General features: G+C 33.9%; 1 protein-coding gene across 2 annotated transcripts in view; it reads right to left on the reverse strand.

Annotated features, from left to right (window-relative positions):
• The window catches only part of LOC123564001 (receptor-type guanylate cyclase Gyc76C-like), a 121168-nt gene that overhangs the window by 19321 nt on the left and 81152 nt on the right, over window positions 1–20695 (reverse strand). The window contains exons 6-12 of one of the 2 annotated variants that reach the window (XM_045357242.2): window positions 13314–13449; window positions 11044–11198; window positions 9108–9213; window positions 7238–7316; window positions 6712–6829; window positions 5627–5680; window positions 165–338 (exon numbers count right to left, since the gene is read on the reverse strand). In XM_045357242.2, the coding sequence (XP_045213177.2) occupies window positions 165–338; window positions 5627–5680; window positions 6712–6829; window positions 7238–7316; window positions 9108–9213; window positions 11044–11198; window positions 13314–13449 (822 nt within the window). The remainder of the gene's footprint in view (window positions 1–164; window positions 339–5626; window positions 5681–6711; window positions 6830–7237; window positions 7317–9107; window positions 9214–11043; window positions 11199–13313; window positions 13450–20695) is intronic. The other variant, XM_045357243.2, reaches the window with a different exon arrangement.

Below are 20695 nucleotides of genomic sequence, written 5' to 3' on the forward strand. Positions count from 1 at the left end.
TGCATTTGTGAAAGGTCATCTTACAAATATCTGACATCTCCCGGATATTCCGCCGTTTTCCTTGTTATAAATATATTAAACTTAAAAACAGGAAAATGCATCAGTTCTTTCTTCAGACGAATATGTTTGCGTACATATTAAAAGTTTTACTGACATAATCTTACCACTTTGAGCTCTTTTTTTACGCTTCTCGTTAATTCTACATTCTTCTTTCTGATTTTTCTCACAGCGACAACCATACCCTTGTACGTAGCTACACATGTAAACAGCTGCCTAAAGTCAAATTCCCCTTGTGATGCCAATGACATCTGACTGTTCACTCTCACAACGGCAGTTCGCTAGAAAAAATCCGTAATTACAATAACTATTTGAATACAAGATAAAAAATAAAACATAAACAAAAGTCGTCTTAAGTTTTTAAGACACTTTTTGTTCTCTTGAGAAAAAAAAACAAGAGGGTAATAGTGGTCTTAAGTTGCTCACCTAATTAGGTTGAATATATGTATCACACACTGTATCATGAATGGTAAAAAATGTAAGATAAGATAAAAATTGTTTATCATAGTGACACGTGCATTCATATTAAATAACAACAATAAATCAATACAAAAAAGCATCCGACTCAATAGGCCTTTAACAATTAATGAAGTAAAGAACGGACTTTAATAAAATAGATATAAATAGATATGTCAGGCATGCAAAATATGTTTAATAAAAGGCAAATTAGTAAGTGTGACCATAGTAAGAACAGTAATACAATAACCTATTACAGTTTCTGGTCTATCAAATGCATAGGATAGAACAGGGTAAAAAAGAAATGTCTTTCATTGTGAACTGACAAAATTAATGAGTATGATTATTCTTAAATGCATCACAGAATGTAAGTGTGGGTCAAACCCCACCTAAACGACCCGGAGAATATCTGTGATATATCTCACAGAAAGAATACTATATTTGTATATAATCAAAACAGCATAGGAGACATTAACCTGACAATAAGCCTTATATGACATATACAGTTACAATTACTCTGATTGGAATCACTGTACAATTGTGCATTATATATGACTAACAGTTGTTACTGATCCAGTCTCGACATTTCAGTAATCTTAGCATGAAGATCATTACTATTGTACGTTTAAGCAAGACAAAAAAAAGGATTCTTCTACTGTCTTATTAAAAGATAAAAGGTAAGGGTAGATTTCCTGGAAGAACAGTACACCCCAAATACAGCCATAAAGCCATGCATCGCAAAGTAGGCCCGCAACAAAATGAAACTGCAACGGGAAAAGGTTGCTTCAAAAACCTAACAAGTACATTTTAATTATAGGCAAAATACCAGAAAGCTGGTAAGGGGTAAAAACACAACACAGTGGGGCACCTCCTAGGGACGTTTTGGCGGCCAAAAATATGGTGGGCATGATAACTCACTCATAGTAAAAAAAGTAGCAGAAAGAGGGGGGAGCAAATGCAAGGGGGCGAAATTGCAAGGGGATGGGGTGGGCGATGGGGGTAGGGGAGAGGAAAGAAACGCCAACAACAAACAAGACAACATACGCCACACAAAATACAAGAAACACAAAAACAAGTTGAAAAAGGGGCACCGCCTTGGAACGGTCAGTAACCTATACAAAGGAAACTGGGGTTTTAAACACGTTTAGGGCATGCCAGCTTCGCACTTTCAACAAGTTAGACAAGACAGTGTATATAAAATAACTACCCGCTGAGAAAGGCTTTAACATTAGTGACAAATACCAGATCATATAAAGTAAAACATATAAGTAGGGTCAATCTAAGGTATAAATACACCAATGTACTTAACAACTTGTCTTCTGTCAGAGCTTTTAAGGGTAGACTTAGCAAGCTGCAAGACAAAATTCCACTCCCTCCATCCGTTTTATGTAGGATTTAGAAGAAAAGCCTCACGGATCGGAGTCGTACACGGTATTTGTCATCGCACTATCAAACAGGAAAGCGTAGCGACTAAGTGTAAAGGGGTCAATCACCACTGCACTTAATGATTTTCACATTTTATCCTCTGTTAATAAACTTTTTTTACACATTTTACAAATATTTGATTAAAATAAGCATTATAAACAACATCCCCATGGTATGCGGGTGTGTAAGACGAAGTTTTAGAAGTGTTTTAAGGTTGTTTTATATTTCTTTAAAAGTTCGGACGATCTGCAGTAAATTTAGTGAAAGCCTTCCACAGTTTATGATATAAGACCTCGAGATCATCATTTCTGGTTAAATGTCACATAATAAAGGAAGTTTATTTTAACCAACAAGATCAATACGACAGAGAAACAAGTACGCACAAAACCATCATAAGTCAATTATAACAGTGGAAGTCAAGTTAATATGTACACATTTTATACAGACAAATAAGAAATGAAAGCGTTTGTATGAATAGCCATTGAGATTATAAAGTGCATAATTGGATGCGACATTTAAAGAATCGCAAGAAATACCACCAACTGATATACAATATGTTGCCTTGAATAACTAGGAATTATACATAATGCTTCGCCTATATAAGTGTAAGCCTTAACAATATATTCTGCTGTTTTTCTAGGATAATTACATAGAACGAATCTGATTTTATTTTCAGTTGCTAAGCGCATATAGTCAGCATTTCGAAAATATCCCCGAAGACGTTTGACCGAATTACATTATATAATTCGCACTCAAGCATAAAGTGTGTCTCATCTTCCACTAAATTTAAAGAACAATCTAAAAAGTCTTGTATTAACTGGTTCACCTATATATCTGCCAGTCTCTACTCTTAGCGGTAAAATATCGCACCTAAATTGACATAAGTAACGATCGTTCGTATGTTATTCAGTGTCAAATAATATTCACAATGATGTCTGTTTTGAAAATGTCCTTAATTTAGATACATTTTGAATATCATCAGGCCACTTTCTAGCATAATATTCTCTTATCAACATATTAGTGTTTGACAGATTTTTAACTGTTCTAGTATAAAAATGATTGGTGAGACCAATATTCTCAAGTATTTGCATATCACTCGGCCAGTTGTTTCGGCATAAATTGTAATCAAATTTCAAAATGCTCTTAGTCAGTCTGTAGCGCTAGTTTCGGAGTAAAGAGATGGACTCCCATAAAGCATTTTAGCGCCCGATTTTGCACAATATCAATTGATTTAAAATACTTTGAACTTTGCACCCTCGTGAAATTATTTCGGACGACGTATAACCGCCCGAGTGTATAAATAGTGATAAAGCACTGTTTTGCTATAAATTACTTCGACTCTAATATGTTCTTTATTGTAAAATTTATGTCAAATATGATGGAACTGTTTTTCGCGCAAGCATGGCGCCAATAGTAGGTCTTTGTTTATACACGCCAGGGCGGAAATGGTAATACGCCTTGCGGCAGAATTCAGTTCGGGCGAAAATTATTGCGAATTATTCAGCAAAGCGAATAACTAACTCAATATGTTTGTAAATTAATCAACACATTTGTGCAATGTGACACTTCGTTTAAAACATGTTATTAAGTAAAATATTTCATGCAATTTGAAAGGGCTATTTCTTGATGCGTACATGGCGCTATATATCACGTTGACTTGACGTCAACATAATATCGTGTGATGATTAAAGCATTGTTAGTCATATTTGAATTCATGTTACCACATCTTGGACCTTATCACACATCTTCAACATGTAAAGAAACTATAATTAAATATTAATAGGATTTTAGCTATGAAATGTAAGCTTTACAAAGATTGTATAAATTCATTGTGATAAGTATAAAAATATTTACATATTATCCAGTATTGAAATTTACAACATTTATGCCAGACAAAGACCTACTTTTGAATATTATATACAGTATGTCGTTGTAGACTCTAGTAAATTATTTTAAACTAGTTAATTCTTAAATTTTGGGATATGTTAGGTGAATAAGCTTTTTGCAATAAATCCATATCTATAAAACTGGGTGAACCGCATCTGTATCATATTAAGTAAATGAAACAATAAAATGTGTTGAGAAACTATAAAATGTGTTCTGCTTTTTAAAGATACAATATTTAAACTGAAGGGCAATATATATATAGGAATTAAAGCAATGAATAGGCAGTATACCTTACAACTAGCAATTGGATATATCAGTGAGAGAGACGAAAATGTCAGAGCATGCACAATAAGAAACACAAAATTGCTTAACTATGTTCTGTTCAAGCATGAGCAGATTTGTTTGTTATTGAAATGAGAAACAGAATGTAGATAGGCATCTAATACATCTGTACAGCAATCTAAGGCAGTATGTAATGGAACTGCAGATCCTAATACATCTGTACAGCAATCTAAGGCAGTATGTAATTGAACTGCTGATCCTAATACATCTGTACAGCAATCTAAGGCAGTATGTAATTGAACTGCTGATCCTAATACATCTGTACAGCAATCTAAGGCAATAAGTTACTGAACTGCTGATCTCACTATGCTTCTATACCGCCACATAATATGATGTACGTGCATGCATATTGTTATTTCAATTCTAAGAAGAGGCACTTCAATGTTATGGCTTACAACTATACCAGAATGCAAATTACAAGTGTACCTAAATGTAACATCATAGCTTTTATTAAAGGCACATCCGTAAGTTTCAATTCCGTATCTTTTAACGGCTAGCAGTAGCTTGCAATGTATTTGAAAGACTGAGTCAGTTGTTAAACAAATCAAAAGCGGCTGATAGAAACCCCCGAGTAAAAGGATTTATACACATTGTGTATAATGTTCTATTCAAATCATAGAGCATAACCACTAGATAAAATCTACGAAAAGACATAGACATAGACATTCTGTGTAACCCTGAGACTTAGGTGATATTTCCTTTTTTTGTTGACTCAGTAAAAACTACAGAACTATATTCTAAAATTGATATAATCTATTGCAGTGACTGTGTCAACAGATAGAAAAATACTCCATTTGGCTAGACGTTGTTTGGCACAAATATATACGGATGGAAAATTCCTGAATACTTTCAATAATATTTTTACAAATAATGCAGATAAGCATCGAAAGGTGAGGTGATTTTTATCTCGTTAGAAATTTCTTGTTTTCAGTTAGTTACAAACGGACACAAAAGGAGAGAAAAATATGTATACATTGTATATCATAACTTTCTATATTTAAATGATCTGATTTATTTGCTATCAAAACGTGATGCCTTTATATGATCATACATTTCAATATAAAAATTTGTTCAGATATTGCACTGCTACTCAACACAACAAAATGAACACACATTCTTTCTACATTTATTGTATTCATGTATGGAAAATGTTATTTTTTCAAGTGGGTTGTCTCCTTTGAATGTTGTCATCTCTTTTTACTGCAACTTATTATTTATATTGTTGAAATCTAACACTTACATGTAGTTTTAGTATTCAGGAGAAAACCTGTCTATTAGAAAGAAACTACCAGATGTGCCTTTAAGATACTTTTTTTTATTACACTGGCGGACAAAGTGGTTTGGAAGTAGATGTACTTAAAAAAGACGTTAACTGTCTGTACATTTAAGTTGCCAGACACTGAACACCTCGAGAGTTATATTAGTGTAAACCCCTTAAAACCAAAGCAAAGAATTATACCTGACAGTTTGCAAGCTGGAACATTCTACTGTTAACGCGAACTACGGTGTTTCTCTATTTCGTATGAAAATATAAAGAGGATGTTTGTTTGTTTCGATAAATCACAAATTATTGATAATAATATCCGCTGGTGACTCAAGCGTGTGTGAAAACACAACTACATGGTGTTTATAAGAGCATAACTCGCCAAAACAATGAATAATATCAGTTTGATTAACATAGGGAACACTAATATGAAGTCATTCCACGCGTCCATATACTTCAAACGTAAATGAAAAAGTTCACCTCTGTGTTTAAGTGTGCAAAACCTTGATACGAGTCTTAAATATTTTGAAATCCAAAATATTTCGTTAAATAAAGCCATTTTAGTACAATAGGTCTAGTGTTGATATTGCAATCTAGTTTTCATGAAACGGAAATAAGCTAAATTGAACTTAATTGCGAGCGTATTATGAACATGCCACTGCAATTAACCCTGAAAATATCAAAACTTCACACACGCAATTGTTGTCCAGGACATGCAACTAAACAATTATTTAACTTTTACTTAATAAAACTTTGGAACCGAATTGAGTAAGCATTTCATGGAACACATACACGCAAAACTACAGGACAGTGTTACACGCGCATCCTTAATAGCTTCCGTTTGAACTGTATTGACTTGAGGTATGATAAATGGCTTTTACACTCTCAAGTAATTCTCCGGCAGAGTTGAACTGAAATCTTCAAACTTGTGAAGCGACATATGATTATGTTATTCGATCTGAGTAATATTTATCAAGAAAAGTATTCTATCGCAATTTAAAGATATTGAATGTTAATACACTGAAACTATACAATGACATTTTGGTACGCGTCATATGGCCGATGATATTAGAATCGTTGTTTTTTTTTGTGTGGTAGTGATACAGTACAAATACTGCTGAAATAGATATGCGTTCACAGCGTCATAAACACTGTAAAACGCAATGGTGTTTGTTTTAAGGTCACAGTAACTATAATAATGGTAAAAGTGAGCAAATCAAGACATTTATAATCAATCACACTTTAAATATCTGAATATATTCAAGGTTCTTCAAACTTACTCTTCCTTTCGTCCCACATTTTGACGACATGGTTCCAACAAAATGATCTTTGAAGTCGATATCTTTATAGTCTATTTTCCATAATAAACTCGCTAAGTCGTTCTCATATTTCCAGTTTCTGTAAAAAGAGAATCAATTAAATACTTGAATGACAATTTAATACAATGTGTGTTCCCCGTCATTATCTGGAAATCTGATTATGTTTATTGTACGATTATTCAAAACATTGCGGCTCTTTAGTGAGAACAGTGTTTTTCTAAATGGTAAATTGCTGCTTGTATCAAAACAATTATAGCTATCAACTATAATAGTATGGCTGAAATAAAGGCGGCGGCAAACTGAACAAGCGAACAATTTATCTCAGTTGGATACAAATATGAGAATATTCATGAAAATTCTGCATAGTGTGGATAAAATTATTCGTGTCCGAAGCTAGTAAAGTTACAGAAAACAAGTATGTTGCAGATAAAAGTGGTAGCTGAAAACGGTACAAAGTTGAAGAGTTGAAGACATTAAGTGTTCTTACCTGTATACAAGGAAACCAATTATTAATACAATTAAAGCAAGTCCACCTGCTACTCCAGACAGGATTTCCTTCGTGTACGCTTATGAAAATAGAAAGATTTGTTACATATATAAACACATTCCTGTTTATGTAAAACTAAGTTCTTGTCAATGCATTTGTTTGCAAAAAAATAAGCACTCCAGAAAAATAAAGCAAACATAAAACATAAATATGTTAGTTGTAACATTAAAGAAGTATTGATGTGCTTTCAAAATTCTGTATTGTAAAACGTAGGTTCCTTTTTACAACTTTCATGCTGGTAATGGTTAAAAACATTAACATTCCACCTACTCAATTTTACTATTATATCATTTGCCATTGAAAATAATCCTACACTGATTCTGAATTAGAGCTGTATACAAATCTATTGCAAAAGCATAATGTGATATGCAAGATAGTTGCTACATTATTCATAGAATAAAATCATTGAAAATTTTTCAATTATTAGTGATATATTGATGCTCAGACAAAACATAATCAAACTGAGTCTTCAAGTATTTTGTTTGGTTGCGATCACAAATCCAAAGGATCTTCATGTAGATTTTGTTAAGTATTACAAAACAGTTTATCTTGTTTTTCTCAATTACAGATCAAGTCATACACTTGACCAGGCGCCTGTCAATTATGTTAAGACTAAATCAGAAGATGGAATGGTTAAAGATAATTTGCGACACTGATATATCGAGACAAATTACATTTGTATGGTATTACAGCACCAAGCTGTCCTTTTCCTAATTTAATAAATACCTTAGCTACATGGCAATTTTATGGATGTCATAACTCGAGATGAATTAAGAACATGAAGATTTGTGGCATTTGTTCACATTATTAGCTTTGTAAAAATGATGTAAAATATGTCTGTATATATTTCTAACTTTATTTGCGAAAAAAATGATTAAATTTTGAAAAACTCTTTTTCAGATGCTTCATTTAATTCAGTCATGTCCATCTCATTTTAGTCAAGAAAGGTAGCATTTATATATAAAGTACTAATGCACCGTCACTCCTGGATTTGATTTGGATTTCCAACATTTTAAAAAGAATGAACATCAAGGGAGAGATTGTTCATACGCTCTGACATCTGTCACAAAAAGCATATACAAGTGGCGTAGTCCTACAAAAAAACTGTTCAAATTGGCAACCAAAGTTTCAAAAAGAACTTCCCATTGTAGCTGAGACTCATTTTCTTGACAGTAATGATAACACTGTTGTGTCAAAACGTCATGGCTATGTAATGCTATTTTTTTTAGATTTAAGGATGTTTTAACTGTATTTCACATTCAAAAAGCTCTTAAAAGTTTTCATAGATATCTAAGCATGAATTACAGTCATCATAAACGGTTTTTCTTTAGTTTTGTCCAGATTACAGTCTTGAATGGTACGTAAATCACACAATAGTCGTAAAATACGTGATTAAGAGCTCTTTGTACATGATAAGCGTATTAACCCTTATCATGCTGGACATGACTGATTCTGCTTTTGCGACCAGTGTAGATCATGATCAGCCTGTACATCCGTGCAGTCTGATCAAGATCTGCACTGTTCGCCATTCAGTCAGTATCTTTTTTGTAAGCACCCCTTTTAACAGTTAATGATACTGTCCAAATTGAAAGATGGACAAGTTCATTATAGAAATTTAGCAGGGTAAGGGTTATTGACTTGTTAATAGAATGTTCGACTATATTTCAAAACGCATTAGAAAATTAAGTACAAACGTTAAAAAGAAAATATTTCTAAATCTACAAGTTTTACTTCCAAGTTAGAAATAGGTTATCACAATGTTGGTAAATGATTAAAATAAACGGTAGGAAAAGAAAGGAAAAATACCCACTTGTAGGGGGGATACACTTCTGTCCTCTAAACCCGCATGGCGGTTCATCAACAGGCGGCGTTCCCTCAGGCCAGTCTATGTGACCATTTTCGTAGTAATGGAATGTCTGTCATGAACCAGATAATGATAAAGATATCATAGAATTAATACACGAACCGGTTAGGCTCACTATGCATGTATATTAAAACGTGATGTCTGAAAAATACTTTTTCTGCCGCTCTGAAAGACTCAAGAGAACAACAGTTGTTTTTGGGGAGCAATGACCTCTACCTTCTCTTACACTATAATGTATGATTTATAAAAGGTAAGGGAGCAAGTGTGACTCTTGTCGCCCCATGATATGTAAACAAATACCCAGAATATTTAACTGCACCTTTACTGTAATGAGTAAATGTGTGTCAAAGTGAATTCAACAGCATTTTGTTACCTTATTTGTTTTATTGATCTACTGTATACAAGAACATGAGCATATCCACAGTAAAACGATAAATGGACAAAGTGATTCCTAGATAGCCACCCTAACAAAGTTTGGTGACGGTATAATAAAAACAAAGACATTTAGAACTGTCTAAACTCAGTAAAATTAGATACCATATTTTTTTCATTTCTGGCATTTATTGTGGCTGGAAATGTAACTTAACGTAACATTTCGGGTATATTTTCATAGTTATACATCAGGATAGGTATTCATTGCATTAGAGGTAACTGATATGTTATATCTGGGCAATTGTTTGGTATGTTTTATAGCCTATATCTTATTCAACGAAAAGGGAAAAAATCCTATTGACGTTTGACCTCAAAGTGTGACCTTGATCTTTGGGAAAGTGGCCTGGGTGTTGTATAAGAGAATCTGTCTTGTTCTGGGAAACATTTGTGCAAAAAAATATTAAAAACCTTTGAGAGAAGGCAGAGTTATGACTGCGCAGGGGAAAAAAAACTATTGAAATTTGACCTCCAAGTGTGACCTTGATCTTTGAGCTAGAGATCTTGGTGTTACGCATCGTCTCATTATGAGTAACGTTTGTGTCAAGTAATGAAGTAATGTTAAAATCATTTGATGGTTGACAAAGTTGACAGGAAAAAACTATTGAAGTTTGACCTCTGAGTGGGATCTTAACCCTTTGACTAGGGGTCTGATTGTTGCGCATTACATGCCATCACTTTACGGGATACATTAGTGCCATGTAATATTAGAATCTCTTCAAGGATGGCAGAGTTATGGACCGGACAGAAACAAACACTTCTGACGTATGACCTCTAAATAGACCGTAACATTTGAGCTAGGATGCGCATGGCACGTCATCTAATTATGGGATATATCTGTGCCAAGCGATACTGAAATCGATTCAACAATGATAAGAGTTATGCATCGGACAGTAAAAACACGCTATTTCATTTGACATCTGAGTGTGACCTAGACCTTTTGGCTAGGGGTCTTGGTGTTATGCATGATAGGTCATCTCCTTATGGGTTATATTTGCGCCGAGTAATATTAAAGGCCTTGATGGATGACAAAGCTACAGTCAGGACACGAATCTACGACGAACGGACGTACGGACGGAAAGACGCTGCAATTACTATATGCCGCCCCAAGGGGTGGGGGCATAAAAAGAAAGTTGGCTGGATGACAGTGACTGAAAACTGATTGCGTTCGTTTGATTTCTAGATAAATATCATGTCGAAAACAATGATTTGCATTAGCCTGATTAGGGAAGTTGTCTTAGTCTATACCTTAATTTAATTTGAAATTAAGTTTTATAACTGTATACCAAGGTGATTTAATACTCTTACTCTTATAACCATCAATATTAAATCACAACATGCTAGGGAGTGCTGGGATTTTAATTACATATGTAACGCATTTTAGATAAAGCATATATTTCCAGATTTACATATAAAAATTTCCAGAAAGAAAATTATTTCAAGCTGTGCATACCGGTAAGAGTGCTAGGTTCTGATTGAGCCGGAACACCCCAACAGGATACATGCCATACTGATCTGAATCGTCCTCCAGCAGATCACGTGCTATAAGTGAGTAGTTACCTTCTGAATCTCCAAGCTCATTAATACGCACGATGTAACCCATTGCGCCTGTAACACCATATTAGGCTATAAATTTACACAATATTTAAGTTTCGAGAATATTTTGACTGAATGTGACTGGAACGTTTGTGAACGTGGACAAATATACATATATACAAACTTTGATAAAGTTTATGTAACAAACCACTTGAATATATCAAAAATAATATCTGTTTCAAAATCCTGCACTTGTACATACATTACACATTATTCACTTAGATTAAGACGAACGAGTCTGTTATAGCTCCATGGAAATATTGATCTTTTATCAAGAATGAATCACAAATTGTCTCCTTGACATATTAAGAATTAATACATCATACATTCTAGATAAAATGCAAACCTAAATCAGTTTAATAAATAAAAACGAGAACAACGGTATTACAGTGAACCAATTGATGTCATAATTATGAAGAAAAAAAGAAAGTATTTGGTCTGAAATACAAAATGTATTTATTAACAGAATACGTACACATTAATCTTTTCTTACATATACACAACTGAACATGTCATAGTTTAGGCCGGGGCTGACACTGGAGCAGTAAACAATAAACTAAACTTTCAGTATTGGGTCATCTTAGTTTATAGCATGCATTTCTTTCAATTCCATCTACTGTATTTACACAACTTATTGTACAGCTTAAATGCAGGCTGAAGAAGTATTTATTTTATAACTGATGTCTATGTACATATATACAAACACGTACATTACAAGTTTTGTATCTAATGATTTGAAATTTTTTACAAGATTTCACAGAAAGTTCATTTCAGTTCATTTTATTTTAGTTTATTTTCGAGCATAAATACGGTGTAAAATGGTTGTTAGACGTTAACATGTTTACATGTGATGAGGATTCAAATATATCAGGAAATTATTTTTGATGATTAGAAACGGTTCGTCGTAGTGCAGTGATGCGACCCGATTATCCCGTAAAATCGCCCAGAGGACAGCCCTACCGATCGCTTACCCTGGGGACCTCGCTCGACGGAATAACAATATTTTGTTTGACTTGGATTTGAACGTGTGGTTTCAGCAAAAAGGGTAGGTCATTTTGTTTTACAGCTGAAACACGACCGACAGAAAGTAATGGTTGGATGTGTCTATGTAGAAAGGTGTATTTAGTCTGGCTAAGAGGGAGAAATAGGTCGGTCAAAAAGTTTGATATAAAGACAATTTTAAATGTGTACAAGTAAATAGGAATAGGCTTGTGTTTTTATTTTTTTCTATTAGAAAGGGCTGTCTATTTTTGCTTGTTGTGACGTGTTTGAGTATTACACGGTTTAACATTCGGCCACAGAGAGTATATGTATATGGTTATGGTTGTGATACGTCATTCCTGTCCAGACTGTTTCTTGACTGTTGACTGAAAATCAAAACGAATACATCCAGAAAGACTGGCATGACGGCTTATCACTACCTTCCAACTGCTGTACTGATCCGATCGTATCGTAATGGTGGGGCGAATTCCGTATAAACACTTCGTGTTGAGAATATAGGGTGAAGCCATGTTTCGGAAAAACCAAAATATGAATATTAATATGCATGATTGCAATACCATTTTTCAAGAGGCCACATTTTAAGAATGACGAACTGGCGGAATAAAGGAGTCTGGATCATAAGGTACAGGAACTGAATGTGTGTCGCCCTATGAAAGTCTGAAGTCTGACTTTTGTTGTAAGAACAATTGTAACCGCAAAAGTTTGATCTATATATAATCAGGTTTACAGTGAAATTCTTCACGTTACGTTTCATAATCATTTTTACGTACCATTAACCGGCTAGCATGACGTCTGGGCATTGTGTCAGTGCATATCGAGGTCATATTGTAAGTGTAAGTAACATGTTTCTTGTTTACACAACATCAGATATAGTGCGCCCAAACTCGGTTGTCAAGACGTGGAAACACGTACAGGAATCACTACGCAGGATGTACAACAAATTAATAAATAAAATGGAAAAGTGAGATAAAAGTCATTAATACTAAGCGGGTAGTGGGAATATGTTGAAGTTGTGGATACCTGTTAAAAAGCAACGATATTACTTATGTATGAAAATAGTCTCCATTTGTATGTGGTATAAGCTGTTAGCTTTTGATATCGATATTAAAAAATAATGTCACTTACTTTTGTACGTCTGATGTTTGATTTTATTGATGACAGTCGTCCCATTTCTAAAATCTTGTCCGTTATCAATACATTCTTGTACGGCTTTGGCATACAGCCAAATAGCGTCATATAGATACGAGGCTTCTGGTCTTATCTGCAACAACACAAATATAGAAAACACCAACAATTACATATAGACATTTAATATTTTAAATATTCTTCAAAACTGCATGTCTCATCTTTGAATATATAGTATTTGGTGTAATAATGACTTGAGTAAATAAACAAAAACGTTAAAATTCCATGAAAACCAAGTTTTCAAACTTTTCATCACACAATTATGCTCCGTTGAAAGAAGATAATGTTCTATTATCCACAGCTGACTGCAATCAATCATGCTATTCAGATGTACATATACAAAAAGCATAGATGTTTCACTGCCATTCACCATTTTTAACTCAAGAAATTAGTTACGGACAGTGTTTTCTATTTCTAGCAATGGTGACCTCGACACTAGTTACTCCGTTAGCATTCGCAAATTCTCGATGCAAGCTACCTACACACAAAGTTTCATTGCAATCGGTTGATTCTCACTCAAGTTACTGAGTGGAAACTGTTTTTCTACTTAAGTTACAGCGACCTTGGCCTATGGAAAGCAAATGACTCTTGTTGAATACAAAAAAAAAGAATGGAAGAAATGTAAGACCCGAACCAGGATTTGAACTGCAACCCGTCCTTTCAACATTACGAACTGTCTAATAGACCAACACTTAAAAGTGTACAATTTAATTAAGTCTTTTCATTCCTATCTATAGTTATTATGCAGAAAGTTGTAAAACACCATATGGTTAAACACAGATAAAAATATTTTTGTGACCTTAATATGACCCTGTGGCATCAAAATGACTCTTTTTCATTACAAAATAAGTTAGGCCTGGACCAGGATTTGAACAGCAACCTAGCTGTTCAACATAACAAAATGTACATTAGACAAACGCTTTCTTCCAGTTTTCCAAACATGCAGATAAATTAAGTTAACTCATTTCTAACAAATGTTATTGAGCGGAAACCATTTTTCTATTTTTAGTAAGAGTGACATTGATCTTAACTCGGGTTATTTCTATAAACTTTCCCAATCTTTGCCTTTGATGAAAGCTATCTACACAGCAAAATTGCTGACAATATTTGTACCCAAATCAAAGAACGGAAACTATTTTTCTTTTTAGTAATAGTGACCCCAAATTAAATCTAAAGCCAGTTCTTCATATAAGCTCGCTATACACAGTGTCTGTTGACATTACTAGTAAGTCAATCCTAACTGTAGTTATATATCGGAAACCATCTTTGATGATCAGTGACAAACAAATTCTATTTTCTGTAACTGTGCATGGACCATGACTCTGTGGCATTTAAATGACTCTCTATACAAAAACAGATCAGTACCTGACCGGGACTTGAACCGCGACTCATTTTTTCAATACTACAAAATGTACAATAGACCAAGGCTCTAGACCAGGGAGGAATTTCCTAAGTGTACAGATTATTAAGTTATGCTGAACTTGAACCTGACCTTAGTGGCCCCATATAAAATCTCAACCACCTTTTTTTCTATACGCTACCTACAGGTCATGCTCAATTCAGTTCTCCAATGCAAAGAAGTTATTGAGCTAAAACCTTTTTTCGTTTTAGAAACTGTGGCCTTGACTTTAATCCTAATGACCTCATATGCAATTCCAAACTCCATTTCTGTGCAAGCTACCTATACACAAAGGTTCGTTGCAATCAATCACTCCTAACTCAAGTTATCTAGCAAAAAAACCTGGAAGATTCTGTTAATATAGCTGTAACATGAATTCAAGACTGTAGCAATAACATGATTCAGGTAAATATGTTTTGCTTTAGAAACAAAAGCTCTGAAACTTGTAAATATTCAGGAAAAGAAAATTTGGAAGGAAAACACATTACACACCCGAACTGCAATTAACATAGGCACTGGTTTAATATTTATGTTTATATTTGAAAAGTGCAAAATGATACGAAATTGGTCACTTCTACATTGATTAACAAACACTATTGTCAAAAATATCTTTCAGTCGTTGTTTATTTGAAGATATACAGATACCTTAGGCTACCATCAAGCTGAGAACAACTTTTATTATATGTTTTAAAAATAACCTAAATTTCATTGGCCGAAACCGCTCATCATCTTTCAAAATATATTTCATGTTTAATGGTTAGTGGGTTTTCCCCATTAAACATAATTTTCTAAAACTAGAATGTTCTTGAACTGACATGTAGCTCTAGTTATAATATGAACAGTAGGAAAAAATCTGCTACAGTGTTACTCCAGCCAATGATAACTGGCCAAAATGCTCAGGTTACAATCAACTACAGTATATTTCAGCGATAAGAAACTGTATACACAATGATTCAAGGAATTTTAAGTGTCTTCATTTAAAGTTTAATAAGTTTTCACACTGTTATTATTAATTTCAAACATTAAATATGTTGCAACAAATATTTGTTTCTTCATTCATAAACCTGAACCCATATAATAAAACAGTTATTGACTCTTGAGCCATTGGATATGATGTGATATTCAACGGAAAATGGCAATATTGATCTCTTCCAGTGGTACAATACATAATACTTGTTACCGATATTAATTTCTTTGCAATAAGGAACAATTTAATAATGGCATGAGAGTCACCTAAGAATAGGAAATAAAGGAAGAAGAATGATTTTGCATATCCAAATTAACATATTCCGGATTCTGTAACATTTTGCGGCAGCGCTTCAGAGTACATTTAAATCTTTGTTAACATAACGGGTCAATATCACCGAGACTGCAACTATAACTTTTGTAATGATCAAAGGCAAATACTACTTCAATTATAAATGTTTTATATCAAATATGCTTTTGCCGTTAAAATTATTATCACCAATTTTGTTTTATCAGTTTAGAGATTTAAGACCTTTTCAAGGTACGTAGTCAGTTGTAACTACCACATTAAATAATACATCACACAATGTGAATGGTATTCTTGATATGGACAATCTTTTTTTTTTCTCCGATTGTCGATACTATTCATCACCGGGAGCTCAAATTCACTTACAACTTACGTACGGTATTTAATTGTCGATAGTTCAGTATTGATTTCGACATTTTTAAAATAGTAATCAAAATATTTTATATGGCAGAGTTTTTAACAAATGGGGATAACAATCAACTTCGTTTGTTTCTGGGCTATGTCTATTTTGCTATTATATTTTGATAAACGAGGTTATGACCAGGTTATGACCAAGATGACTTGAGACAAACGGCATGTTAAGCCCTTTCACAGTTGAACGCTGTGCCTTCCACTTCTTACTGTGTTTGACGGTAGTGAGCTGTACGATAGGTAATTTTAAACGTTCACTTTGTTTGAGCTCATCCTCTTTCGTTTTCCTTGCTGTCTGTTTAATTTACATTTACTTTGCACTCTAAGTATAGCTACGCTTATCAGAGATTCGATTTTGCACATTTTTAGTAAACCAGAAACATAATATGATTGAAGGTTATGTCAAACAGAAATAAGAACCGACCGTTTATAAACCGTCATACTTCATTTCGTTTTTGTGGTCAGCGAAGCGTGACCACAGATTTACCAGGTCAAAATTCTTATCCGAAACCGAAGAACAAGTAGTTCCACGTCCTCCATAAATTTTACGTAATTCAAGTGTGTTTAACTTTCAAAAAGCTTCTGAGATTCAACTTTATCAAAAAATGCACTGCTTAAGTACACATTTTTCGTAATCTATATTTTATAACAAAAAAAAACGCGTATGAAAATGAGCATGCTTGCTTTGATCACATGACCAAAACAATTCTTCATCACGTGACCAAAATAAACTATAAATAACCTACAAAAATTCTATAATCGATATTAAAACCAAGTTGCGTCTTTTGTAAACGTTTTAAATTAAAACACAGTTCCTGCTAGAAAAGTTAATCGAAATTTTATTATTATAACAACACCAAAGAGCTTGTTTTGGCCACGTGATCATAAAACATCTAACTAGCACGGCGTTCGTTCTGTTTTCGGATAAAATTGCACCCGTGTATCCGTTGAACTTTGTAGCATAGAAATGGGTTTATGGAAAGATATATTGCATGAAATCAACAGAAGAGGTGTTATCCTATTTATTTTTCATAGAGAAAGATACGATCCTTTCATAATATTTACGTAAATAATTTTTATTTGCACGACTTAGGAAAATAATTGCAGTCGTAACGGAGGGGCGAAAATTTCGTACCTGTTTCCCGAATATACGAACGTATTGAATGCACTTCAATTTAATTTAATATTACATTCCAGCTGCTGTTTGTGATTGTCATATCATTAAAGGGTATACTTAATTCGAAAGAAACATTATATTTAACAAATTCGCCTTTTAATCGCCGGTAGATTTGCGGTGTTTTCGTCCCCAAATATTCACGTTCTGGCGTACGATTTCTTCTCGGATAATTATACAATAGCGGGATTCGGAAGACAGCAATGAAATCATTAGAGATCATTCAAACTAAGTTAGAAAAATGTCAGTTTTTAATATTTGAATTTGAACAATAATATTCGTAAAAAGATCCTTTGGAAGCATAGAATGCAGCCAAGAAGAATAATAGCAGACTCGGTTTGATTCAGTCTGTTCATGAGAGGTAATGAAATGTGCCACCTAGCGCCGGCCGAAGCAGAACTCTATTACACATATGTTGAATGGACTCCATGATCCTAAAGGACCAGAAATTTAACAACACTAAAACATGCATATTGTCATGATTATGCGGCATATTATATTAATCTACAGCTGAAAAATGACTGAATGCAACCCGAAGATCATGATGAGTGCTGGTTGTTTTAAAATTGAATGAAACATTTAATTTTATTGTAAATATTCTTTTGTGGTTGCTTTTAGTTTAAGAACTATTCTGAAGTGTCTTTTATCTATGTAATTTATGTATAATATATTCATAGCCTGCTATTACCAAGATGAGATCTCATTTGAAAAAAAAATAAATAAAGAAAATACCTGTCAATGTCACAGGAGCCTGAACATGGAACCCCGTTTCTGATCAATAACTTGAGGACCACTTGACCCAAAATGTCGAAACTTCATATGATGATTGGACATGTTGAGTAGATGACCCCTATTGATTTTTGAATCACTTGATCAAAAGTTAAGGTCACAGGAACCAGAACTTTGAAAACAGTTTCCGACCGATAACTTAGAATCATTTGACCCAGAACCTTTAATAGCGATGATAGGAATTACAAAGTCGATGACCCTAAATGTTCTGTGGTCACTTGACTTAAGGGAAAGGTCACAGAGGCATGAAGATGGAAAAACTCTTTCTGGATCATGCAATAACTTGAGAATCACTTGACCAAGAATATTGAAACTTCATAGGATGATTGGACATGCAGAGTAGATGACCCCTGTTGATTTTGGACTCACTTGATCAAAGATCAAGGTCACAGGGGCCTGAACATGGAACACGGTTCACTTGAGAACCATTTGACCCAGAATTTTGTAACTTCATAGTGTGATTGGACATGCCAAGTAGATGATCTCTATTGCAGCCAAACTTTAGCGTCTCTTAGTCTTTCGCTCTTATCCTCTATTGACTTCTTGCCTATTACGACTATGCACTGGGGGACTAGGGAGACACGGGCATCTTCTAATTTGAAATTTAATTACCCTCACTCGAAGGAGGATGGGTATATAGTAAATATTACTGTTTGATGATGGATGTTGGTCAGTCTGTAGACAAATCAGTTTCCGGATGATAACTGGAGAACCCTTGGGCCTAGGATAATGAGATTGGGAGATTTGTCATGACCAGCAATTGACCCCTATTGGTTTTGAGTTCATTAGGTCAAATGTCAATATCATAATGACAATAGAACATTTTTGCCAGAAAACTAGATTATACTTTTGTCTAAGATCACATTTGATACGGATAAGAAAGGTTGAAAATGCTTATTAATCAAAAGTAGTTTAACTAGAATCACCAAACTTAAGCTAACTGTTCATGCCCATTACCAGAAGCTGTCAACCGCTGCCCACATCAGTCCTCTCAGTCTTTCTATTTAAAGTAACAAAAGCTTGTTTACTGTCAAGTTCATTCATGCACAACAACTTCCATTGTTTTGATAAAAATGCTCTTAATACTTAAGTGAAACTGGACAAAAATAGTTATATAATTTAACTTTACCCGATGCAAAAGTGCATAAATATAAATAAATCATATATTTCAGGAAAAGCCAAAAATAATGCATCGTTATTTATATACAGCTATCGAACCTTCCTTTCTATCAAAATTATCGCAAGATATATGCGATATGATAACAAAACCCTAAGACAACTGTATTCACAATTTTATGACATTATCCGTGATCGGATACATCATTTTTCTGAAAACCTTTATCTAACTTAATCAGAAGGGAGGTAATTGGTTTATGGAAATACAACAATTCTATACAGTGCATATTTTGCCGCATAGTCCTTGACTGATTGTAAGAGATATTTGAAATTGCAATTTCATATATTTCAAAACGACTTTCAAATTCATTTATATATATTAACCTCAAAGTCTTCATGAGCATGACTCAAGTACCTATCTATCAACAGTAAAATAAGTCTATCACATGTAAATATTTGAACGAATACCCATTAAATGCTTTAAACATTCTTCTAGCTTCTAGCATCTTAGGACTAACTAGCAGAATATCCTTAAACACATTTTTGACTTTTTGAAAACTGATATCTGATGTCTTATCAAGCAGTCTTTGGGACAGCGGAACTTTTATCGAACAATTAAGTTTAGCTGCAGTCTCTTTTTAACAGAAATAACTGGCTATGAAGCTTATTTCTTGCTATATTTTACGTAGAATTTAGTTACAGATGTATATCTAACGGCCTCCGAGGCCGCGTTGTCAAGGCCCTTAGCATCACCTGCCCTTCAGCTCTTTGAGTTATTAATTGATAAAATTCTTGGCAGTTTACGTGTTTGCGGTGATTGCATAAAACTAACCAATTTGCATATATTTGTTCATAGAATTAGTTTTCAAACCATAAATATAAATCATAAAGTCACGCAAGACAAAAGCAACCATTATTGTGCATGTATTTTGCGAAATATCCTTGGTAGTCCAATGCAGTTTACCAGAGATAAATGAAGTCTTTGGTTGCGACTTTACTTTTTGACTTTTATGAACTGCTTTCAACGTTTTCGATATACTTTTTATAAAATGCGATATTCTTATCAACACTATCATTTGTATAAAGACCTGGGTGTCATGTATCAACTAGCAAGTACTATACCTATAAATCCGATAGTAACGTTATGACGTTGTGCGTAT

The sequence above is a fragment of the Mercenaria mercenaria genome, chromosome 2 (assembly GCF_021730395.1).
Source record: "Mercenaria mercenaria strain notata chromosome 2, MADL_Memer_1, whole genome shotgun sequence".
NCBI classification, from domain to species: domain Eukaryota; kingdom Metazoa; phylum Mollusca; class Bivalvia; order Venerida; family Veneridae; genus Mercenaria; species Mercenaria mercenaria.